A 25,494-nucleotide genomic window follows, 5' to 3' on the forward strand; every position below is an offset into this window, starting at 1 on the left:
AGTGGTGGAGGGGCAAGACAGGCTAGGTGACTATGGAGATAAAGGGACTATCGAGGGGTTCTAAGAGCTGTGCTAAAGTACAAGGACGGTGCAAAACATTCTGGAAGTGAGGGGGTTCAGAAGAGGTCTTCGCTTTGCCCAAGTGAACAAAAACTAAAGCTTGACAAATATTACATACCGGATTACTAGATCGCTCAACGAGGAGTATACACACACACACACCATAACATTGTCACAGCTCATACAAAAAAGTAAGAAAATCCAAACGATAACAAAAAACCCAAAAGACAAATGTCTAGACAGTATTTAAAAATAAATGGAGAAGAGGTTGTTCAGGAGTTCGCCAATTGTAAATAGTGCAAGACGACAAACGGCTATAGTGAGGCACAATGTTCCGGTTGTACAACACCAATTGTGAGATACTGGATGTGCGTGATGTGAAATCACTGAAATGACAACCTATTTCTTAAGTAGTGCACTTTTGAACAGAGCCACATGGGACTGGCCAACAGAAGTGCACTATAGTGAATAGGGTGTTATTGGAGACCTAGCCTTACTTTAGTCTGAACTGTGAGTGGATGAATGGTAGGTTGGTGGCTGGCAGCAGTATGGACCAATGGCTTGTTAATAGAACGGGTGTGAAGACGCATCATAAGATTTTGTCAGTCAGTAGATCTATTTACAATCTGAGAAACATGCGCTCAAATCAAAACAAGCAACACTGATACATAAAAAAAAACAGTTAACCAAGGGCGGGAGAGCAAAGTAGTGGCAGCGAACGCCTGGAACAACCCCTTACGTCTTTTGTACAAGCTGGTCATTTCAATTTCATCTTAACATTTACTGGATAAAAAAAAAAAATAGCCATAGTTTACAATACAATCCTGTCTTTTTTTCTTCAAATTGGATCATAATTTACTCATAGTACAAAAAAAACCTGCCAGAAAACAGGTATTTTGTGGCTCATATACAATCGTGTAAAGACTGAATCTAGATTTATATTCTGTACAAACACTTGTGAAAAAACCCACTGCTGTAGAGTACGGAATCGATGGCTGAGGAAAAAAATCACTACTGGCCTCAAGACAGTGCTACAAGAGCTGCGCGTGTGAGACAGTGAGAGGATTGCTGGTTTAAACTCCTGTACATCAGCCATTGCCCTCCCTCTTTAAAAAGTAACACATATGAAAAAATTAAAGTTGAGAATTTCCCCCATTGCCTTGCCCCTCAGCCAAAATCCCCTACCCCATTACAAAAGGTGGAATATGGTCCAAATCTGAATGGGCTACTCCAGTCCTCGGGGGGCCTGATTGCAGTCACACTTTTGCCCCAGCTAACACACCCAACTCTAATAAATCAACTAATCATGATAGTTTAAAATACCATTAGTTTAAATCAGCTGTGTTGGCTAGAGATTGGGGAAAAAGTGTGACACCACTCCGGCCCGCAAGGACTGGAGTTGCACATCCCTGGACCAAATGAAGCAATATAACAACAAGACAAAGTCAACGACTGTCACCTACACATGCAGGAGGTAAAACAGTGTGCAAAAGGGGATGGTAGCTGGCCACTAATTACATGTTATTCAACTAATTAAAATCATTCAATTTGGTTCCAATCCAGAGGATACGGATTCATTTTTAGCACTATGATTGACCGGCATGCCAACAAGCCTCCGCTAACTAGAGCTTACTTGCTTCCACATAACAGGTCCAGACAAGTGTATTTGGTGGTTGCAGTCATCCTTTCCTAAAAGGATAATAATCATCATAATCTAAAAAAAAAAAAAAACCCTCAGGGCAATTCCACAGTAACAGAGAGACAGAATCTTCACTTTAAAATGTATGTCAAACAAAAACCAATGATTGCAACGCTAAGCCAACCATCTCTATGCACAAGGACTACTTTCCATTTCCACTGAAGATTTAGCAAAAACTTTTACTTGATGAACAGTGCAGATGAAGTTTGGTAACAGAATGACGGCACAAAAAAGTATTATGTTACCAAACTTTGCATCTGCACTGTTCCAAGAAACAGTGGTCAAATTCAGTGGAAATTGTTAAAAGTAGTAATTGTGCATGGTTTGTTTAAACTTTGCAATCATTGGTTTTTGTTCCGACATACATTTTAAAGTGAAAAATCTGAGTCAGTGTCACGTTACTGTGGAATTGCCCCTCAGCAGTGACAGTCTACATGCACCAGTGGGGTTTGTTTCTATTGCACCACTTGGAGAGGGAGACAGCTGACTTTGTTCTATTAGTAAATAGTAGTGAACTGGTAGCACCAGGTGAGCACCACAATTTTGGACCCACAGCGAGATTGGCCATATAGCACAGAAAGGAGGAGCGGCACACCATGTTATGATTTATATGGTAGATAGATATCTATATGGTAGAGAAAGCCCACCCTTAGCCTTGGCTGAGTCAGAAACGTCTAATGCCGTTTTTGCTGTTTTGAGATTGGTATAGAACAGACTATCAGCTTTAGAAGTGGTGTCCTTTTGCCTTTTGTCTCCTTGCCTTGTGAAGGGTGTCCAAAGCTCGAGTGATACAAGGTATTTCTTGTGCCATTGTTCAAGACTGCACAGGTCATGTCAAAGACAACAAGAGTCAGGTGATATTGCTAAAGACATAAATATCTATACGGGGCCAGAAGGGATATTGTGATATTCGAAGCTACCATCCTTTCTATCTGTTAAAGAGTTCCAAAAAGCATTATGGGTAAGATGACCGGGTGAAGGGTTGGGGGGGTAGGAATCCAAAACACAAGATAATATACACAACAGACAGAATTGACATTTTCAAAATGAAAACAAATGGAAAAAATATATAACAGAAATCCCTGTCGGCCAGACCTCACTGTACGCCTGATTCCTATTTTACAGGTTGGTTGTGTATTCCCTCTTGTCTTCCTTCCTCAGAGTGAAAACGAGAGAAGCGCTGGAGGGCTAGAGGTTGCACACTGCTGTAGCATACTGCTGTAGCATACAGCGCCCCGTGTGGAGTGGGTTTGTCTCACCACTACCTGCGTCCTCCAGGCAGGTGGATGCCGTTGACCTGGTTGTTGGCCTGGACCTGGGGCAGAGTGCTGGGCAGCAGCAGCTCCAGCTGGGCGAACAGGGAGAAGTGGTCAGAGGGGATGTGGGGGTGCGGGCAGCCGCTGATATTGTTCTCATGGAGCCAGTTGGAGTCCAGGGGACCCAGGATGCCCAGCACGTTGATCTGAGGCTTGGAGTAGAAGATGTAGTCAATCACACCCTGAGGAGAGAGAGAGAAGAGGGGGATGAGTGACAGCGTTTGAGACCAGATTTTAATTAGGCAGGCAAACTGGTCATATCAAATAGAAACCGGTTTGAATGTTGTTACGTGTAGGATTGTGCTTTTTACGGAATGCCCAGTGCCGACTGCCGAATTGACTGCAATGATTGAGCTATACAAGCAGGAATGATACCCTACCAAGTGAACGTTGGCTCCTTGCACATCTTCCTTTGTTATCTGGCTTGTTAATATCCTCCATTTCAGTGTAAATGTATTTTTCCACTTGTCCGCGATCCATTCCTTGGTACAGTAGTTATCTAGCTAGCTTTGCAAATGTTTCAGCATTTCTAAGCCAACTAGTCGACCACCTTGGTGGACCTGTATGACATTTCTGCAAATTCTCTTTTAGCAAAATTCATCTAGCAAAATGTCACTCAATAACTGAACACTTCTCCCCAACATGCAAACAGTCCGTCACGGATTCACTGGCGCGGGAAACTTTGTGGGCCGGTATTAGTTGATACAATACTGCAAGTCTGCAGACAGGAAGAGTAGAAAGATGATGCGTTTGAAAGACAAACAACCTGAACCAACTTCCATGCATTGCTAATGTAATTTATAGATAACTTATTTTATTCAGTACATTTTCTGTAATGTTTTTATTTGTTGGCTTTTATGTATTTTCACCGGCCAAAAGTCAGCAATTTCCGGCTAATGGAAAAGCTGATGACTGAGGAAGAGAACGCATGTGGAAGGGGAGAGCACTGATGAGTGCAACATCATGTCTAACAATTGGCCACAGTGGACACAATGTCAGAGTACATGAAACCTTTGCAAAGCAGGTGTATGCTGCAGAAAAGACCCCATGGGTCAATTTCAATGTCGTAAAAATAGGATTTCCTGATTTATCAGGACAAGATCAAACAGCAATGTGCTGTACTGTCAGAAGGCAGCCTCAGAGACAGTGCTTCAAGTGTGCCTGTGTGTGCGGCTCCTCACCTTGAAGTCAAAGGTGTAGTTGGTGTAAGGCATCAGGCTGTCCTCGTAGGCGCTCTTCAGCTTAAAGCCGTGGGTGATCCTGGAGTTGGATGTGGAGTTGCCGTTCTTGCCATTGCAATTGAAGTTGGTGAGGCTGTCAAGGTAGCGAAGCTCCTTGAAGTCCTTGTGGGTGCAGTCCACTCCACCCTGACTCAGGTACTCCACCACGCCTGGAGAGAGGGACGGTAGGGGTTTACATGAGTCCTGTTCAGTATAGGGGAATGTGCTACCTAAACTTGCCCAATTATGACAGATTTTCCTTTTCCATCGCAAAACGTTTTTCCCTACCGAACACAACCTATAAGTGTCTGTTAATTCCTTCATTCAAAGTAACCATCACCAGGCAGATCGTGGGCCCATCACTATTGATTGTTTATAGCTTTCCCTTCTAACCCAGTCACTCACCAGAGTCTGGTAGAGAGTTCAGGTCAGCACAGAGCACCAAAGGGATGCCGTTGGTCTCCCCAGAGACAGAGGATAGTTTGAGGCTGCGCGTGGCCTTGTCCACAATGTTCTTCACCTCAGACAGGAACATCATGGTCTGGACCAGCTTGACGTCGGAGTACTCTGGGTCCCAGTGCATGTGAGCATTAGCCACCAGGAGGAGCTGTTTCTCCATGCCATGCAGAGACTTCCCCGCTGGAGAGGAGGCGGCACAGAAAAATACATGTGTGGGGGTTACTTTAAAGGGTCAATAAAGCAGTACAAACAATAAAGAAGTCCATGCCACTGTTTTTGTAAAAAGCTGGGGCTGGAGAAATGGAACATCTCTTTAAAACGAACTGCAAACATCTGAAGCTGGAGACTCATCTCCCTCACTAACTTTAAGCATCAGTTGTCAGAGCAGCTTACCGATCATTGCACCTGTACACAGCCCATCTGTAATTAGCCCACCCAACTACCTCATCCCCATATTGTTATTTATTTTGCTAATTTGCACCCCAGTATCTCTATTTGCACATGATCTTATGCACATCTATCACTCCAATGTTAATACTAAATTGTAATTATTTTACACTATGGCCTATTTATTGCCTTACCGCCATAACTTACTACATTTGCACACACTGTATATAAATGTTCTATTTTTCTATTGTGTTATTGACTGTACGCTTTTGTTTATCCCATATGTAACTGTGTTGTTTTTAAATCGCACTGCTTTATCTTGGCCAGGTCGCAGTTGTAAATGAGAACTTGTTCTCAACTGGCCTACCTGGTTAAATAAAGGTTTAAAAAAATAAAAATAAATAATAATAATCTTAAACAGAGCCATGGATGCAAGTACTGACCATCCATGATATCAAGATGGCTGGTTTAACAATGTTGAGTCTATAGTGTTTATTATAAAATGTACTTAGTCGACAAACATTGGAGTAGAACAAGCTTATATACACACACTGAACAAAAATATAAATGCAACAATTTCAAAGATTTAACTGAGTTACAGTTCATAACGAAATCAGTCAATTGATATGAATTCATTAGGCCCTAATCTATGAATTTCACATGACTGGGAATACAGATATGCATCGGTTGGTCACAGACACCTTTAAAAAAAATTGAAGGTACGTGGATCGGAAAACCAGTCAATATCTGATGAGACCACCATTTGCCTCATGCAGTGTGACTGTTATGACATGTCATAGGTTAGAGTTAGTAGATAAGTGGTTTGGGGCCATGGAGTCTACATTCCGATATGTCAAAGGAGATTACTGATGTTTAGGATAGCATGATTGATGGACAGGATATACTGATAACATCAAAGAATGGGAGTGCTCATTGACGATGGCCAAATGTGGTTGAAGAAATGTGTAACCAAGAGTATAAAAGATGAGATTTGTGTGTGTGGGTAGTTCAACTGACAAAGGGCAGAGCTATGTCCGTTTTGTTAGATGAACCCACAAGCTCGTGATCCAATAAACACTTGCTAAAGTAAATTCTTGCATCCTCACTTGGAATTGTGTACAGATCCTTGCGACATGGGTCTGTGCATTGCCATGCTAAAACCACGAGGGGATGACGGCAGATGAATGGCATGACGATGGGCCTCAGGATTTCATCACGGTATCTCTGCATTTCAAATTGCCATCGATAAAATGCAATTGTGTTCATTGTCCGTAGCTTATGCCTGCCCATACCATCACCCCACGGCACTCTGTTCACAACATGATCAGCAAACCGCTCACCCACACGTCGCCATACACATGGTCTGCGGTTGTGAGGCCGGTTGGACATGCTGCCAAATTCTAAAACAACGTTGAGGCGACTTATGGTAGAGAAATTGACAAATTATCTGGCAACAGCTCTGGTAGACATTACTGCAGTCAGCATGCCAAGTGCATGCTCCCTTGAATTTTAGACATATGTGGCATTGTGTTGTGTGACAACTCTGCACATTTTAGAGTGGCCTTTTATTGTTCCCAGTACAATGTGCACCTGTGTAATGATCATGCTGTTTATTCAGATTATTGATATGCCACACCTGTCAGGTGGATGGATTATCTTGGCAAAGGAGAAATGCTCATAAACAGCGATAAAACAGATTTGTGCACAACATTTTAGAAATAAGCTTTTGAGTATGGAACATTTCTGGGATCTTTTATTTACATGTGTTTATATTTTGGGTTCTGATGGTGTACGACAGTTGAACTAAGCTCATGTACCCATTGATTCTTGAAGAATATATATCATTCATTTATAAGGCCAAAAATAGATGTAGCAATTGCTGATTGCCCCTTTAAAAAGGCAGAGCACAGCCGTGGGACACAAGACAGAAAAGTGCAGCAGCAGTCACTCCACCTTTGAAGTTCTAGGATTAAAGTGAGAAGAAGTTAAGGCGCTGTGGTACACCCTTGAAAACCGACTGGGAGACAGACATTTCTAAGCAATGCGGATACAGATAAAACACATCACATTTTTTATAATTCACCGACCATACTACTAAACTTGTTCAGTCCTTTCAGTTCTTCGAACACCAAATTAGTTAGAACAAGACGAAGAGGCAGGTGCAGGGGCTAGGGTGACTAATGTCAGAGCTTGACATTCAGTTAAATTTGCCAGTGGCAACCCGGGCCAGTGGCAACTGAAAGCTACTGCCCAAATGAAAAAAATACTGGACTGGTACAAGATCTCACAGGAAAGCAGATGATATGCTCATAATTTCAATATTCAGTGATTTTCTCTATTTTGCGGGCGGATCAAGTAGCCTATAACCTACCCTCCATACACAAATAATTACATTTTAACTTGACAATATCATATTTACATTGATTGCGCAAATGTAAAATGTTTCCCTCCAAACAATCTCAAAAAGGGTGTTATTTTTAGCGATTTTGAACAGTTAGCAGGCTACAGTTGTAGGGCCCTATGAAATCAGTTTGATATTTCGCTAAATTCTGTTTTCACTGATTTCCCTAGTTTTTTTTTATTCTCAAAAATCTCAAGTCCACAACAATGCTTAAACCACATCAGGAGACCTTTGGGGGAGGGTGTAGTTGCCCTTTAATTCAATTGCCACCTACTAAGAGATCGTTGTGTTTGGCTTTCTGTAGCCTACTGTGCAATGAACAGCGACATACATGTGATGGCAGTTCGCAAAACAAATGCCGACCTGATAGATACAAATCATGATACAATTCTGCCAGTTAGATCTACTTTACAGTCAACATTTAAATTGGGAAAGTTTTTTGAGAAAGCCTTTAGGAAAGAATTTCTCTCAGCGCATGATTGAATTGTTCATTTAAGATTTAACCAAGACTTCACACCAAACCTTTTAAATACCTGGTTTGTATACCCACTGTTGCCTTAGCATTTACTGGTAGATGCTGTATCATAAGATTAAACGAATGATGTATATAAACTCTGGATTGCTGATGCTATACATTGGCCAATGAGAGGCTTTGAAGCCACCAGTGGGCCATATTGGCAGTTCCTACTCCACAGGAATGAATGGAATTCTACAGTATTGCAACTAAAAGTTAAGGACAAAATTACATATTTAAGTATTTTTTGTTGCAGTGGGGACCACAACATTAGAACTTCCTAAAAATTATGCTTTAAAACTGTAGGAAGCATGGGTTTACACAAAGTAACAAGTGTGGTCAAAAGACCGTTGTAGTCACGATCTGGTTACCTATAACTACACAGTTATGTTTTAGCGTTTTTACATATTTATTAACTTATTTCCGGATATCTTCGGAACTACCCACAATGCACTATTTCTCAACGTCATATGGAGAACCAGTGCTACCTAGGTAGTTCCAGCTGGCTATTGTTAGCATGGCTAGCAGCTAACATGTAATTCCATTCCAAACCAAGTGTTGGCGCTGGTGAGCTACTATGTACATCCACGAAGAAGAAACCATATGAATTCATGCGAAAAACTGCATCTCCTCATTTCCTGTGCGTTTGGAAGTGGTAATCGAGCGAGTGAGCGTTGTAGTGGTTTTCTGTCGTTCGTAGCTAGTACACTAATACCCACAAGGACGGGGTTACGACTCATTTGAAGTGGGACCGGTTTGTCCGGTTGATGCAAGCGGACTGGAGTATGGGAACTGTGTGCACATCTACTGTATGCGGTGATCATTTCACCCTGGAGGACGTTGATGGCTTAGCATAACCAGTGGAAGGCAGGATTCGGAATGAGACTGACAAACCAGGTGCTGTGCCGAGCATGACTGAAGCCTGCAACCTCCATTTTCTACAGACCTACAGGTACATCGCAAGTGTCAGCAGCGATGGCGATAAACCGGGTAAATTCAATGTGGATTTACCTCACTATAACGCTATTGGATAAGCGGACTCCCTCGGCCAGTGAAACGACCTCTCCCGCTGAAGGCCTCTCCTTGGCCCTTCTGACTTTGGTAGCCAACTCAGCAGTCAAATCGGTAAGTCTCCGTTCTCTTTAATTTATATCTGCTGGCTTTTTTTTTTTGTGTTCTGTGTGTTCCTGCCAGTGCTAGACTAGTTGTTCTCTAGCTTACTACCGTGGTGGTAATAACCAACTTTAGCTGGCAGGCTAAGAACTGCTTATACCGGTAACATTATTTGATAACTGGTTAGACGGCGTTATGAATTTCCAAAACTTGTTTACATTTTAGTCATTTAGCAGACGCTCTTATCCAGAGCGACTTACAGTTAGTGAGTGCATACATTATATTTTTCATACTGGCCCCCCGTAGGAATCGAACCCACAACCCTGGCGTTACAAACGCCATGCTCTACCAACTGAGCTACATCCCTGCCGGCCATTCCCTCCCCTACCCTGGACGACGCTGGGCCAATTGTGCGCCGCCCCATGGGTCTCCCGGTCATGGCCGGCTACAACAGAGCCTGGATTCGAACCAGGATCTCTAGTGGCACAGCTAGCACTGCGATGCAGTGCCTTAGACCACTGCGCCACTCGGGAGACTTAATGTATATAAAATAAATGCATTGCCTTTCCCCTATTGGACCTAGATATTTAGTGAGTATATATCGATATGTGGGCTGTGTGCCATTTAAAAAATGTATGTAGTTCTGTCCTTGAGCTGTTCCTGTTTATTATTGTTATGCATCATGTCATGTTGTGTAGACCCCAGGAAGAGTAGCTGCTGCTTTCGCAACAGCTAATGGGGGTCCTAATAAAATCCATGTTGTGCCCTGAATGGGATAGTGCCATAGCAAGGTGTAGGATCTACGGCAGTGATGGGCAACCCCCTTTTGTAGGCCCATTGATAAAACATTTATTTTTTTGAAAAATGTAAACGTGAAGTGTTGGTCCCATGTGCTAAAATAAAAGATCCTAGAAAGTTTCCATACGCACAAAAAACTTCTCAATTTGTGCACAAATGTGTTCACCATTCCTCTTAGTGAGCATTTCTCCTTTGCCAAGATAATCCATCCACCTGACAGGTGTGGTATATCAAGAAGTTGATTAAACCGTATGATCATTACACAGGTGCACCTTGTACTGGAGACAATAAAAGGCCACTAAAATATGCAGTTGTGTCACACAACGCCACAGATTGAGGGAGCGTGCAATTGGCGTGCTGACTGCAGGAATGTCCACCAGAGCTGCTGCCAGAGAATGTAATGTTCAATACTCTACCATAAGCCGCCTCCAATGTCATTTTATAGAATTTGGCAGTACGTCCAACCGGCCTCACAACCACGTATAACCATTCCAGCCCAGAACCTCCACATCCGGCTTCGTCACCTGCGGGATCATCTGAGACTAGCCACCCGGACAGCTGATAAAACTGAAGAGTATTTGTCTGTAATAAAGTCATTTTGTGGGGAAAACTAATTCAGATTGGCTGGGCCTGGCTCCCAAGTGGGTGGGCTTGGCTCCCAAGTGGGTGGGCGTAAATGCCCTCTTAGGCCCCCCCATGGCTGCGCCCCTGCCCAGCAGAGTATGTGAGCACAGTTTAGCTGTTGGCCGCTCATTGCTCAAGGCACTCCATGTCCTTACCTACAGCTAAAAAAACGCTACAGGCCCACAGAAAAATAAACTCCTGCTCCAAATTCACGCCATTCATTAAAATCACAATTTAACCAACACCCATCTATTTTTGTGACTACCTGGACCTAACAATTGTTTAAGTATCGAAATCAAACCATATGGATTTGAATGAAAAGTATTTGAATAAACATGAAAAGGTGAATGTAAGAAACAAAACATCATTTCAAATAGGCTACATGTCATATTAAAACAGCATATAATACTAGGTCAGGAGCCAGACAGGGAGCCTAAGAAGAAACGAAAATGAATTATTTAGGCTATATTATTTAAATTATTTCAAGGCTATAGCCTACAAAGGAATACATTGTGAAGCATTTGCGAGTGCAACACAATGGGCTGGTAGGGACGTAAAGTGCACAGCATTTAAACATTGTTGTATTAAATCATTATATAGTCTATAAATTGCGCATTTAGGCTGTGAATTACTTAGAATTCAATCAAAAAATACTTATTGGTGCCTTTAGAATTCATTTTTAGAAACACAAGCTTGGCCAGTCTGTGGCTTTAGGCTCATGCGATTGTGCCTGGAGAGCCAGCCAGCAGCGGAGAATATCCTCTCCACACTTGCAAAGTCACTGGGGATGCTAAACACCCACTCTTGCCAGGCTGGGCAGAGATGTTTTTGTATTTTTCTATAGGTAGGCCTAAAGGTTTCTAGGCAAAATAACCCAATCAAAACAGAACGCTCCTTGGAAGTGGGAAAATGCCAGGCCCTATTGGGCCAAAATCAATTATGGCCTATTGTATAGATAATAGAAAAGTTTATGATCTGATTTCTGTTTATAAATACTTTGCTACAATGACAGTTATCTACCCACCTCGTTCCCTTCTTTTAGCATGTGCACATAGTAAGTACACCATCATACTTTCGGGATAAGTGTATTTTCAGATTCCACAACAATTCTTTAGTTGTGGAGGTTTCATGTAGCCAGCGTGTGATCAATTTCCATATCCTGCGCGTAGAACAATGGCATGCGGTCTATAACCTAACAGTTTAGCACCATACCAGCAGGTGGCATCCAAGCCTTACACATAACATTTACATTTTAGTCATTTAGCAGACGCTCTTATCCAGAGCGACTTACAGTTAGTGAATACATATTTTTATTTATTTTTATACTGGCCCCCCGTGGGAATCGAACCCACAACCCTGGCGTTGCAAACGCCATGCTCTATCAACTGAGCTACATCCCTGCCGGCCATTCCCTCCCCTACCCTGGACGACGCTGGGCCAATTGTGCGCCGCCCATGAGTCTCCCGGTCGCGGCCGGCTGCGACAGAGCCTGGATTTGAACCAGGATCTCTAGTGGCACAGTTAGCATAACAGTGGACACTACATCACCGCACTCACTCGCTTGCGCCTCATCTTTGTAAGTCAACTTGATTTAGCATGTGTGTTTTATCAGTTTCTTTATGAAAATATTTAGCGAACTCCATGACAGTAGCTAAAGCAAGGGGCTATTAGCAGCACACAAGTAGACTACAAATGCATGCTGGAGCGGGCATGCCCTGAGCTCGTGAAGTGAGCGTTTCTGGAGCAGAATTGGAGCAGGCGAGAAGGCCAACGCTCCAGCCTTTGGAAATCTCACTCCAGTCAAAATCAGGCACGCTCCGCTCCTCGCTCACATACTTTGCTGCCCAGTCATGTGAAATCCATAGGTTAGGGCCTAATTAATTAATTTCAATTTCCTTATATGAACTGTAACTCAGTAAAATCATTGTTTATATTTTTGTTCAGATAGATATATTTTTATGGGGGGGTGGGGACTCACTCAGGGTCTCAACCTAATGTTGGGAGTTAGAATAGTAGAACACACAAGATGCAATTTTGAAAATGGTTGTCCAGCAGCAGTTCCTCTTGTTATGTCAGTCACTCAACTAGCCCATGTCAGCAAAATCATTTTTGATTTGTAAGTTAGTTTAGCCAGCCATCTAAACTTGTAGTAATCATGGTCGAATTACCGACCAGGGCCCCCCCCATTGATTTTGTTAGTCACTCATATCACTGCAAAGATTTATCTCCACCCCATGGCAAAATGTGTAGAATTGCTGGAAATTAACTCCCAAACAAAAGTTAACTTAGGGGCCCCAAAAGGCTAGGGCTGGCTCTGACTGCATGTGTAGGTATGGATGTGAGTACGAAGTCCCGCTTGCCACTGCAGCCCCTCATGATGAGTTCAGATTTTTTTGTGGCCCCCACCCATATCAAAGTTGCCCATCTCTGGTCTAGGGTGAGAAAAGGCACAGGGCCATAGCTAGGTGTAGGGTGAGAAAAGGAACATAGCACTCACAGGATTCCTCCATCATTTCCTTTCGGACCTCCAGCAGTACGGCCACTCCGATGTTGTCCTTGGTCATGACCCTGTTGAGCATGGCCTCAGAGCCCTCAGAGTTAGCCATGGCCAGCTGGTTAAACTCCACTGTGTGTTTCTGCACCACGCCGAACCTGAGAGAGGGAAGAGAGAGAAAGTAGAGAGGTAGGCAAGGGTGAAGAGAGACGGGCAGAGAAAGAGAGAAACAGACAAAGCAAGATGTGACAAGTAACCAGGTTTCCATCAAACGCAGAAGAATTACCTGACGCAAAAAATAAAAAAAATCACGACAGGGCTGATGGAAACAGGAAATGTCGGTACAATTATAGAAATGCCGACTGACAATTTGTTCGTTTGACATGGTGGGATCTTTGTGTTAGTAAAAGTCATTATGCGAGAAATGGCGGCGGAAACGCCTACCACGACGTGGAAAAGCATGAAAAGGTTATATAGGCAGATGAAATCAAGGTGATCATGCAAATCTCCAATAGGCTAAATATCGAGGATAGGCTATTTGAATGCTGGTGACATGATCGGTACTTGGCTGCCAATTATCATATACAATGATCTTGCTCATCCACATAACCTATCCACTTTATCAGCAAACTGTTGTCGCGAGAGCATGCACCAAAACCAGATTGGACAAGTTTGATATATTTACAGTGAGGGAAAAAAGTATTTGATCCCTTGCTGATTTTGTACGTTTGCCCACTGACAAAGAAATGATCAGTCTATAATTTTAATGGTAGGTTTATTTGAACAGTGAGAGACAGAATAACAACAAAATCCAGAAAAACGCATGTCAAAAATGTTATAAATTGATTTGCATTTTAATGAGGGAAATAAGTATTTGACCCCTCTGCAAAACATGACCTAGTACTTGGTGGCAAAACCCTTGTTGGCAATCACAGAGGTCAGACGTTTCTTGTAGTTGGCCACCAGGTTTTCACACATCTCAGGAGGGATTTTGTCCCACTCCCTTTAAGAGTGTGCTCCTAATCTCAGCTCGTTACCTGTATAAAAAGACACCTGTCCACAGAAGCAATCAATCAGATTCCAAACTCTCCACCATGGCCAAGACCAAAGAGCTCTCCAAGGATGTCAGGGACAAGATTGTAGACCTACACAAGGCTGGAATGGGCTACAAGACCATCGCCAAGCAGCTTGGCGAGAAGGTGACAACAGTTGGTGCGATTATTCACAAATGGAAGAAACACAAAAGAACTGTCAATCTCCCTCAGCTTGGGGCTCCATGCAAGATCACCTTGTGGAGTTGCAATGATCATGAGAACGGTGAGGAATCAGCCCAGAACTACACGGGAGGATCTTGTCAATGATCTCAAGGCAGCTGGGACCATAGTCACCAAGAAAACAATTGGTAACACACTACGCCGTGAAGGACTGAAATCCTGCAGCGCCCGCAAGGTCCCCCTGCTCAAGAAAGCACATATACAGGCCTGTCTGAAGTTTGCCAATGAACATCTGAATGATTCAGAGGAGAACTGGGTGAAAGTGTTGTGGTCAGATGAGACCAAAATCGAGCTCTTTGGCATCAACTCAACTCGCCGTGTTTGGAGGAGGAGGAATGCTGCCTATGACCCCAAGAACACCATCAAACATGGAGGTGGAAACATTATGCTTTGGGGGTGTTTTTCTGCTAAGGGGACAGGACAACTTCACCGCATCAAAGGGACGATGGACGGGGCCATGTACCGTCAGATCTTGGGTGAGAACCTCCTTCCCTCAGCCAGGGCATTGAAAATGGGTCGTGGATGGGTATTCCAGCATGACAATCACCCAAAACACACGGCCAAGGCCACAAAGGAGTGGCTCAAAAAGAAGCACATTAAGGTCCTGGAGTGGCCTAGCCAGTCTCCAGACCTTAATCCCATAGAAAATCTGTGGAGGGAGCTGAAGGTTCGAGTTGCCAAACGTCAGCCTCAACCTTTAATGACTTGGAGAAGATCTGCAAAGAGGAGTGGGAGAACATCCCTCCTGAGATGTGTGCAAACCTGGTGGCCAACTACAAGAAACGTCTGACCTCTGTGATTGCCAACAAGGGTTTGCCACCAAGTCATGTTTTGCAGAGGGGTCAAATACTTATTTCCCTCATTAAAATGCAAATCAATTTATAACATTTTTGACATGTGTTTTTCTGGATTTTTTTGTTGTTATTCTGTCTCTCACTGTTCAAATAAACCTACCATTAAAATTATAGACTGATCATTTCTTTGTCAGTGGGCAAACGTACAAAATCAGCAGGGGATCAAATACTTTTTTCCCCCTCATTGTATATTATCACAAGTTTGTTACAAAACCATCAGTAGAGTTAAATTAGTGGGCATGGGAACTTAACCGCAAAAGTGTTTTTTACGTCATCATGCACAGCCTTTTATCTGCAACAAGTCAGTTGATGGAAACACCACTCCTGGGAAAATGTTGTTTTTATGCACATTTTAGAATATTAGCTTAAAAATCTGTCAACTTAGCTAGTGTCAGTCATTGAGCATTGTCTGCAAAAAAAGAATGCATTGACAGTGCTCCTCCGGTGCACTCACTTTTCTGTCCTGTAGAAAACTGCACACCCGTCCACATGTTTGCGGTCTGACTCATGCATGGTTCTGGCTCGAGACTTGGGGCTGAAGAAGCCCTCATAGCCCTGCTCCTTCAGCTCTGGCAGGAAATACTGGTAGTACTGCTCAGTCTCCACTTCCTGTAGAAAATAAATCATGCATTAAAGAAGACAGATGACTGAACACACCCAAAACATGTACCAGGGAAATCAGGTTCATTGATCAATGACTTGCCAGAGAAAAACCAAAAGGACTGCGACAGGAGTTATTTAACACTGGTCGAGGTTTATCCACATACCTGTAGGCTGATGATGTCAGCGCTGCAGTTCATGATCTCCTGCATGATGGACTTCTTCCTGTACTCCCAGTTGAGGGCCCAGGAGGGGCAGTAGCCGTAGAGCTGACGCGTGGCGTACTTATCACACAGCACGTTGTAGCACATCACTGAGAACAACGCTGAGAGGGAGGACAGGGAGGGAGACGTAGGATATAGAACCTTATTCACTGTATTCTTATTTTAGAAACATTTAGGGCAGGGACAATACCAGTATAGCGATACTCGTTAGTATCGTGGCAGGGAAACAACACACAAAGCAGATTTAACTTATTTAGGAAAACAGCACTAATGTGTGCGTGTGTACAGGGACTGTCTGCTGGTCTCTCACCAGAAGGCCTCGTCTGGTCCGGCTCCTGGAGTGCGATCCACGACCGGGACGGGGGCTGTTCCGTGGGGGCTGGGGACAGGAGGGGTTGTCCATGTTAGCCATCAGTTATCTTTGCTAAAATGTTATGTGAGAGAGAGGGTGACTTACTGCGTTTGATTGAACCTGCCAGATTGTCCAGCAGGTAGTTGAGCAGTTTCCTCGTGCCATCATGCTCCTGGTACAGGCTCGTGATTTCTTGTGCAAGTGGGTTTCCTGTTAGGAGCAGGAAGAGGAAGGAACGAAGACAACGTTGAATTACATTATTCATTTATTTTTTAACGCAACGGTTCAACAATGGGGTCTCCAGGACGGAATGGTTACCAAGACGATAAGCCACACTCACCTTTCAACCCCAGTGTTTGTAACTGAAACAGTTTTCCCAATTCGAATGGCAGAACCCGTAACTGGTTGTTATTTAAAAGCAGCTCCCTGTTGAGGATGGACACAGGGAAATGCAGGTGTCAGAGACTAGCCCCTGTGACAATATAGCCCCTTTCTCAACTTTCCCATAAACAATTAACACATTGACCAGTGATCTATACAGGCAAAAGTAAATGCTCTGTGAGCCCAACAAGTTTATTTTTTTTAAACATTTTTTTGGGACAATGGTTATTTTCAACACCAACCAGTGACAAGTCCAGTTTAGAACAAAGTGAATCGTGGGAAACTCAGTTCCCAGCGGCTCACCTGAGAGACACCATGTTGCCGAGCTCTGCCGGCAGGCTCCTGATCTTATTGGACGACAGATCCAGGTACAACAGGTTGTGTAGTTTGGCAATGTCGGGCGGGATACGTGACAGACAGTTGTCAGCGATATGTAGGGCAGTGAGGTGGGTCAGAGTCCACAGAGATGGGCTCAGGCTCCTGACATTACCTGGAGAGAGAGATGTGGAGGGGGAGACAGGTAGATAAACATACACAGTTGAGTCATGTCTCTCTGTGGTGGCTTTTCATGCAAAGCAGATACAGGTTTGTTTCTACCTAACACATGAGTAAACAGCCATGCTGGACTTACCGGTCAAACCAATATACAGGCCTATAAAACAGAGGACCTTATCCTCTAAGGATTAGAATGCTAGTCCCTGAACAAAAATGGTTGATAAACTGGCCTAGACTAGATAATCCTCACATGTTGAGTCCTAATATGAGAACAGCACCCCTCCACAACCTCTGTGCCACCCCCTGCCATGCTCACCTGTGATTTCCAGCTCAGCCCAGTAAGACTTCTTTCCATTGGCTGCCTCCTCAGTTGACATGATGGTGTACATCCGCCTGGGGTCTGGCGGTTCATATTTTTCCTTGGGCATTCCTGCTGTAACACTGTGGGGGAAATGTTTTTTAGTAACTGAACATGATATCTATCCACTGATAAAATGCATGTCAAACACAATGACTGTTCACTAGCAGCTTGCTAGCTACTTTACAAACATGCAAAGAGGAACCTTGTACATTTTCAAGAGGGCTTCACTTGATTCTGACAACTTCTGGAAATGAGGCTCAAATATGTGGCCATATTATTGGCTGGCTGCTGATACTAATTGCAGAAATAACTCAGTTTCAATGAGAATGCATTGCTTTACAGCTTAGCAATGAGTGATATCAATAAAGTTGAACTTATAATACTCATGACAACAGCCAAGTTATCTAGTTAGCCAGCCAACTAGCTCTACACAACAGGCCGCACAGAGCAATAACAACCATCACTAACTAGCTAGAGAACACAAACTGGCCGGCTAGTTAGCCAATTGATTTACGCGTTGAGGCCGGCATCGAGTCAGGAAAACTGGGACTAGCTAGATGTCTTATAATTTAAGCTACTGTTAGGGGCTAACTAGCAAATTAGCCAACGGCCGTCTACTACTGAATAACTTCGTCCGAATTATAGTTAGCTGATATAGTTCCCTAACCAATGAATTGAGAAGATATTAACGTTGGAATATTATTCTAGATGTAACTGACCATAACACATTAGGCTGACTGAGTAGCAGCTAGCTAGCTCACTTACGGCTAGCTAGCTAGCGTAACTATCCTGGCTATTCCTAGTGGAAACCCCCGCTGAAAGCTAATGTTGGCTAGCTCAGCTAGGCATCTACATTTTTCGAACTTGTCCGAGTAAAGTCCCACTTTATGAAATATCTATGCAGCAATAATAGAAAACAATTGAGTTGTGGATCTGTTTGACCCAAAGAACCTCGTCGCTCGTGTTAATTTTTACCTGCAAAAGCATACCAATCTGTATCGCGAGGACGAGTGCGTGCTCTCTTTTGTTTCTACTTTTCTCGTTTCCGCTGCTATATCACAAGGAGCAAACAAGCATCATGGCGACTGTCAGGTTTTTTCTCTCTGTGTGATAATAACGCTTGATGCTATTGGTTAGTTCTTGGATGGACCGCACCATCTGTGGTTGAGCTAGGACGGCTTTGGTTGAACGTTTATGGGAAACTTCAGGGGTGTGTTCAAGAATCAACAGCTGTCAATCAAACTGATATGACGTCACATGAGTCTGGTCTCAACTTTCATCACTCTTGGCTGAACCATTCATTGTTCTTTATAATGAGCAAATCATGGACGCTGAAATCCTAGTCATAATGAGCGAGTGGGCTGAACTATACAGCACATGGCTATGTTCTTCATACACTTGGTTCTTTGCTTGATTTGAGACCATGCAACCTATCAGCATATGGTGCTTGAATTACTGGCTTACTTCCTGTGTTGATATTTTTTTTATTTAACCTTTATTTAACCAGGTAAGCCAGTTGATAACAAGTTCTCATTTACAACTGCGACCTGGGGCCTGTTGCACAAAACTAGGATAAGGGATTAAGCCAGGATATCTTGGTGATCCTGGCTCAATTGATCCGTAATCCGGTTGCACTAAAGATGGATAGGGGGCAGGAGGATATGTTATGGTATAAATTACCATGGAGATTTATTCTGTGGAGCTAGCCTGCTCCAGACCAGGCTAAATTCCAGGATCTATTTAATCTCATCCCTAATGTCAGTCAGCAGTCACCACAAATGGAAACCAATAGTTATTTCACTGCTCACTATACATTGTTATCACATATAACTAGACCCACTGTCATTATTTAAACGTTTGTGATCATTAATTTCAATGATTTTGGATAAAAAATGATTTTTAGATGATGTTGCTATCATTAGATAATTTACAGTTTCCCATAGACTATAAGGCTATATATAAAATGATAGAATATTAGGGCCACAGAGGGGAAAAAAACACAAGTCATAATATTGTAACCAGTTGTTTTAAAGGAGGACAGTTGTTAAAAATGACAGATGTGGGGCATTTCGTGAAATTGTACTTCAGTATGGTTTCATAAACAAAGACATGCTGATGTGCCAGAATATTAAGTATCACATTGTCATAAGTATCAAAACTGTAAAAACAATATGTAGCTTTTCTGCAGAAAGAACCAGCCTCATAAATGTATGACTTTATCCTTTTTCTTCAGTGTGGCCCTAGTACTCTGTCATATAAACAAATACACATTCCATACGAATATAAAAACACAATGTGTAACATTATGTTCCTTTATTGAATAAGGACAAAACAAAGCAGGTAAACCATCAGCTCCTTTCGAAACTGAAGTCACAGTGACTCTACAAGATGGAAAGCACAGAATCCAAGCATATTATACAAAATGATACATACACATTCAAAGGTCTGTATATAACACACCCTGCATGTCTGCACACTAAAATAAATGCAGGACAAATCCATACACATCAACTGAACAGACAAATGAATGGATGCAGTAGCCTCCCTGCAGCCTTGTATTACACACAGTATACCGCACAAACATCATAAGAGGCCAAATTCGTAAAAAAACGAACCCAAAAAAACCCAAATTCCTCTGCCACCGCAGGACATATTTAACCAAAATTGAAAGCACACATACTAACTAAAATAATTCAACACATATTGGTCCCTCAGCAGCCGACCACTGTCGTCATCAGGGAAGATTGCCGGATTGTCCCAGTCCATGGCTGGTGGCACTCTGGGGGCCCTCTCCTTCCTCAGGCAGGCCACATTGTGGAGGACAGCACAAGCCACAGTAATATCACATGCCCTAACAGGGCTGACCCTTAATTTGTGAAGGCAGTGAAAGCGTGCCTTCAGGAGGCCAAAGGTCATTTCAACTCTGGCCCTGGTCCTGGCATGGGCATGGTTGTAGGCCTGCTGTGCTTCCTGGGGGTCTGTGAAAGGTGTCAGGAGAAAAGGCTGGCAGCCATACCCCCTGTCTCCCAGCAACACACCAGAGAATTCACCTGTCAACACAAAATCTCATCATTACTACCTCATAAACACAGTGATATTCTTGACACAGCCATGATGGTTATAAATAGGGGTTGTGTGGCTTACCTTGTGATAGGCACTGATAGATTTCAGAGGCCCGAAAGATTCTGGAGTCATGGACTGAGCCAGGCCATTTTGCCACAACATTGCTGATCACACAGTCAGCATTGCAGACCATCTGAAATCATAAGATGAGGAATATTACACCAATCAATGCACATCACTGGCAATGCAGAGTGTTCGTCAATGGACAATATCAAAAAGTTATGTTCACCTGAACATTAATGCTGTGAAAGGATTTCCTATTCACAAAATCGGCCTCATGGGCACCTGAGGGGGCTTTTATCCTTACGTGTGTGCAGTCCACTGCACCAATGACATTGGGGAAACCTGTCACACAAAGTAATGAGTATCCTACTATGTGTTAACAGTTGTCCTGTAATTTGTAGATCCTCTTACCTGCAATCCTATAGAACTCCTCTTTGATGTCACAGAGTCTTCTGTGGCCAGGGAAGGAGATGAAGACATCTGCTAATGCTTTGATAGCCAGACACACACTCCTTATTGTGCGGCAAATTGTGGCCTTGTTCAGCTGTTCTGCATCCCCCACTGAGTACAGGAAGGCTCCACTAGCAACAAAGCGCAAGGCCACACAAACCATTTGCTCCACACTCAGTGCATGGCTCCGTGCAGTGCGGTGCTTAATCCTGGGACCCAGTAGTCTGCATAGATACCTGATGCCATCTGCAGAAAACCTGTATCTTTCATATAGATGGTCATCAGGGAAGGCCAGTGGGTCCAACCGGTCCCTGAAGACCCTTTCTCGCCTGAAGGCTCTCCTCAGCACAAGTGCTTCTTCATCCACCACATCTCGCACGAATGGGCATGCCATTGTCAGAGCAGAAAGGAACACACAATTTTGGGCCTTCATATAGGCTAGTGGCCACACCTGGTGCTGGGGGGGTGGGCAAAAGAGGGCGATGCCTTATAACGATGACTTGGTTGTACTGATTGCTGGGAAAATAAAAAAAACCTTAGAAAGATGCCACCGTCCTGTGTGCTCACAATAAGAGCTCATATGTCATGGCTCACTTGACTTTACGAGAATATACCTAATTTTTATTTTGAGCTGTGTCATCTTCTTGGAGCTGGGGGAGGAAAGAAAAATAATGATTAATACATTTGTGTTACAGTTAGCATACAGTGTACATTGAAGGAATATCTCACCTCCCTCTCAAGTTTTTTTATTTCAAGGTCCAGTTTCCTAATTGTCCTCTTTTTTATTTCGGACTCCAGTGCAAGATTTTCCATCTTTTTCTTCTTGTACTGAATGTCTATGTCTGCCAGTTCTATTTGGCGCCGGAGGTGGTTGCCATACAACTTTCTGATAGCTTGTGAGCTCTGTGAACACAATACAATTAGCGCAGCTGGAATTTGGCAGGATGTGGTGTCCTTTTATTAATACGCACTATGTTGCCAGGCTGGTTTTCCCACTGTATAGCATCTGGGTCCTGTAAAAGAAATTAGATTTTTTGATTTTGATGAGGACTCCTCACCATTGTAGAGTAAATAGTACTTTCACAGTCTTAACATGATACCTCATGCCTTCTGGAATCCAGAGAGATGGTCTCCTCCTCATCATCGTCTCCATCATGTGCTGTTGCTGCTGCACTGGGGCCTTCACCCTATCACATTTAATCGGATTCATATTGAAGCTAGTAGACAAGACATGCCAGGCCTACAGTATGCCTTTGATGGAGTACTCACTGGATCAGCATCGTCTGGTGCTTGTGCTGGTGGCTCTAACAGGAACACAGTGCTGCCAGACACTGCAAGGCAATAGGTAAACCAAAGTCAGACAGTCCAAATTGATTCAATATGAATGTGGTTGTATCCCATGTAGAGATGGAAGGACATACCTTGAATGAAGCGGGTGGCATCTTGGGAGGAACCTATGCTCGTCTCTTTCCCCCCAGGGATCCCCTCTAAGACGGGCCTGCCTTTATTTAGCTCCAAGGCCATGTCCTCTGCTGGGGTAAGGTCAGCCTTTGGTGACCCACCACCCGTGCCTTGTCTGTGGGTATTCTTTTTCACTGCTAAAACAGTACAGACAATGTGTGAGCAGGCACCTTCTGGGTACAATATATGCTTGTGCTTTGTTAAATATTAGTCAGGGACCATACCATTCTGCAGAATGTTCTTGTATTTGATTTTGACCTGCTGCCATGTCCGTTTTGGCCCGTTCATGTTTAATCTACACACACACACACACACACACACATTTAATGGAGTCACACTGCAAAAAATTACTTGGTATTTTTGTCTTGTTTTCAGTAAAAATATCAAAAAATTTATCATAGCTTTATACAGTGTGATGGAGTTACTTTACACAATTTCACTCATATCTGCAGTGCATTTCAATTAAAAATTTAACCGTTTCATAATTACAGTACAACTGCATTTTTGGAGATGTGAATTAAATATTTGAATTGTAATTGTGATGTTTCAGCGGAGCGGTGAGTGTGTAATTGTGCACTACTTACGCATTCAGGCGGTCTGCAATACTTTGCCACGCTTTTTCTCTTTGCTTTATCACTGTGGCGGTGTTGCCTTTCTTCTTAATTATATATTTTACCTCCTCGTATGCCTCCATGAGGATTTGTGCTTCCGACGGGGAAAAGTACGCGGCTCTAGTTGCCATGGTAAATCAGTTAATCTGTGATCTGTGGCGGGGTCTATTTGAGTGAGCCGTGAGCGCGCACCTATCCAGGATTGGTTTCACCTGGCTTAATGAATCCGTGTCTGCTCATCCTGGCTTGGTCTTTGTGCAACCAATTAAGCCTGGACGCACATGTTTTGGCTTCATTGAGCTCAGCTGAGTCATTTATCCCGGATGTCTTAATTCTACTTTTGTGCAACAGGCCCCTGGCCAAGATAAAACAAAGCATTGCGATAAAAACAACAACACGGAGTTACATATGGGGTAAACAAAACATAAAGTCAAAAATACAACAGAAAATCTATATACAGTGTGTGCGAATGTAGTAAGTTATGGAGGTAAGGCAATAAATAGGCCATAGTGCAAAATAGTTAAAATTTCGTATTAACACTGGAATGATAGATGTGCAAAGGATGATGTGCAAATAGAGATACTGGGATGCAAATTAGCAAAATAAATAACAATATGGGGATGATGTAGTTGGGTGGGCTAATTTCAGAATGGCTGTGTACAGGTGCAGTGATCGGTAAGCTGCTCTGACAACTGACGCTTAAAGTTCGTGAGGGAGATAAGAGTCTCCAGCTTCAGAGATTTTTGCAGTTCGTTCCAGTCATTGGCAGCAGAGAACTGGAAGGAATGGCGGCCAAAGGAGGTGTTGGCTTTGGGGATGACCAGTGAGATATACCTGCTGGAGCGCATACTACGGGTGGGTGTTGCTATGGTGACCAGTGAGCTAAGATAAGACAGGGATTTGCCTAGCAGAGATTTATAGATGACTTGGAGCCAGTGGGTTTGGCAACGAATATGTAGTGAGGGCCAGCCAACAAGAGCGTACAGGTCACAATGGTGGGTAGTATATGGGGCTTTGGTGACAAAACGGATGGCACTGTGATAGACTACATTCAATTTGCTGAGTAGAGTGTTGGAGGCTATTTTGTAAATGACATCGCCGAAGTCAAGGCTTGGTAGGATAGTCAGTTTTACGAGGGCATGTTTGGCAGCATGAGTGAAGGAGGCTTTGTTGCGAAATAGGAAGCAGATTCTAGATCTAACTTTTGATTGGAGATGCTTAATGTGAGTCTGGAAGGAGAGTTTACAGTCTAACCAGACACCTAGGTATTTGTAGTTGTCCACATACTCTAGGTCAGACTCGCCGAGAGTAGTGATTCTAGTCAGGTGGGCTGGTGCAAGCAGTGTTCGATTGAAGAGCATGCATTTAGTTTTACTAGTGTTTAAGAGCAGTTGGAGGCTACGGAAGGAGTGTTGTATGGCGTTGAAGCTCGTTTGGAGGTTTGTTAACACAATGTCCAATGAAGGGCCAGATGTATACAAAATGGTGTCGTCCGCATAAAGGTGGATCCGAGCGTCACCAGCAGCAAGAGCGACATCATTGATATACACAGAGAATAGATTCGGCCCGAGAATTGAACCCTGTGGCACCCCCATAGAGACGGCCAGAGATCCAGACAACAGGTCCTCCGATTTGACACATTGAACTCTATCTGAGAAGTAGTTGGTGAACCAGGCGAGGCAGTCATTAGAGAAACCAAGGCTATTTAGTCTGCCAATAAGAATGCAGTGGTTGACAGAATCGAAAGCCTTGGCCAGGTCGATGAAGACGGCTGCACAGTACTGTCTTTTATCGATCGCGGTTATAATATCGTTTAGGACCTTGAGCGTGGCTGAGGTGCACCCATGACCAGCTCGGAAACCGGATTGCATAGCGGAGAAGGTACGGTGGGATTCGAAATGGTCGGTGATCTGTTTGTTAACTTGGCTTTCAAATACTTTTGAAAGGCAGGGCAGGACGGATATAGGTCTGTAACAGTTTGGATCTAGAGTGTCACCCCCTTTGAAGAGGGGGATTACTGCGGCAGCTTTCCAATCTCTGGGGATCTCAGACATTACGAAAGAGAGGTTGAACAGGCTAGTAATAGGGGTTGCGACAATTTCGGTGGCTAATTTTAGAAAGAAAGGGTCCAGATTGTCTAGCCCAGCTGATTTGTAGGGGTCCACATTTTTCAGCTCTTTCAGAACATCAGCTGTCTGAATTTGTGTGAAGAATATTGAC

The 25,494-nt window shown here is 43.4% G+C and overlaps 1 protein-coding gene and 1 long non-coding RNA gene across 2 annotated transcripts; both read right to left on the minus strand.

The window, feature by feature from the left end:
• Positions 1–2,551: 2,551 nt before the first annotated feature.
• Positions 2,552–18,668, minus strand: LOC311107955 (CCR4-NOT transcription complex subunit 6-like). Its single transcript, XM_084150581.1, has 12 exons — positions 18,602–18,668; positions 17,582–17,706; positions 17,074–17,260; positions 16,730–16,815; positions 16,495–16,599; positions 16,348–16,416; positions 15,981–16,138; positions 15,668–15,822; positions 13,089–13,243; positions 4,701–4,934; positions 4,257–4,465; positions 2,552–3,257 (listed from the first exon to the last, which is right to left on the minus strand). The coding sequence occupies exons 2-12, from the start codon at positions 17,691–17,693 to the stop codon at positions 3,021–3,023; spliced, it is 1,707 nt and encodes a 568-aa protein (XP_084006707.1). The 5' UTR covers positions 17,694–17,706; positions 18,602–18,668; the 3' UTR covers positions 2,552–3,020.
• A 3,382-nt stretch (positions 18,669–22,050) lies between these two features.
• Positions 22,051–22,389, minus strand: LOC311107400. The gene is made up of 3 exons (XR_014610430.1): positions 22,303–22,389; positions 22,174–22,215; positions 22,051–22,105 (listed from the first exon to the last, which is right to left on the minus strand). It is a non-coding gene; the product is annotated as an uncharacterized lncRNA (long non-coding RNA).
• Between the last annotated feature and the right edge of the window lie 3,105 nt (positions 22,390–25,494).

The sequence above is a fragment of the Coregonus lavaretus genome (assembly GCF_964263955.1).
Source record: "Coregonus lavaretus genome assembly, chromosome: 32".
Taxonomy (NCBI): Eukaryota; Metazoa; Chordata; class Actinopteri; order Salmoniformes; family Salmonidae; genus Coregonus; species Coregonus lavaretus.

Coding starts and splice junctions, on each gene's coding strand:
- LOC311107955 (XM_084150581.1), bottom strand. CDS start 17,693: ATGCCCAAGGAAAAATATGAACCGCCAGACCCCAGGCGGATGTACACC. Junction 16,816..17,073: donor GGCAACATGGTGTCTCTCAG/GTGAGCCGCTGG, acceptor CATCCTCAACAG/GGAGCTGCTTTTAAATAACA. Junction 3,258..4,256: donor ACTACACCTTTGACTTCAAG/GTGAGGAGCCGC, acceptor CTCTCTCCTCAG/GGTGTGATTGACTACATCTT.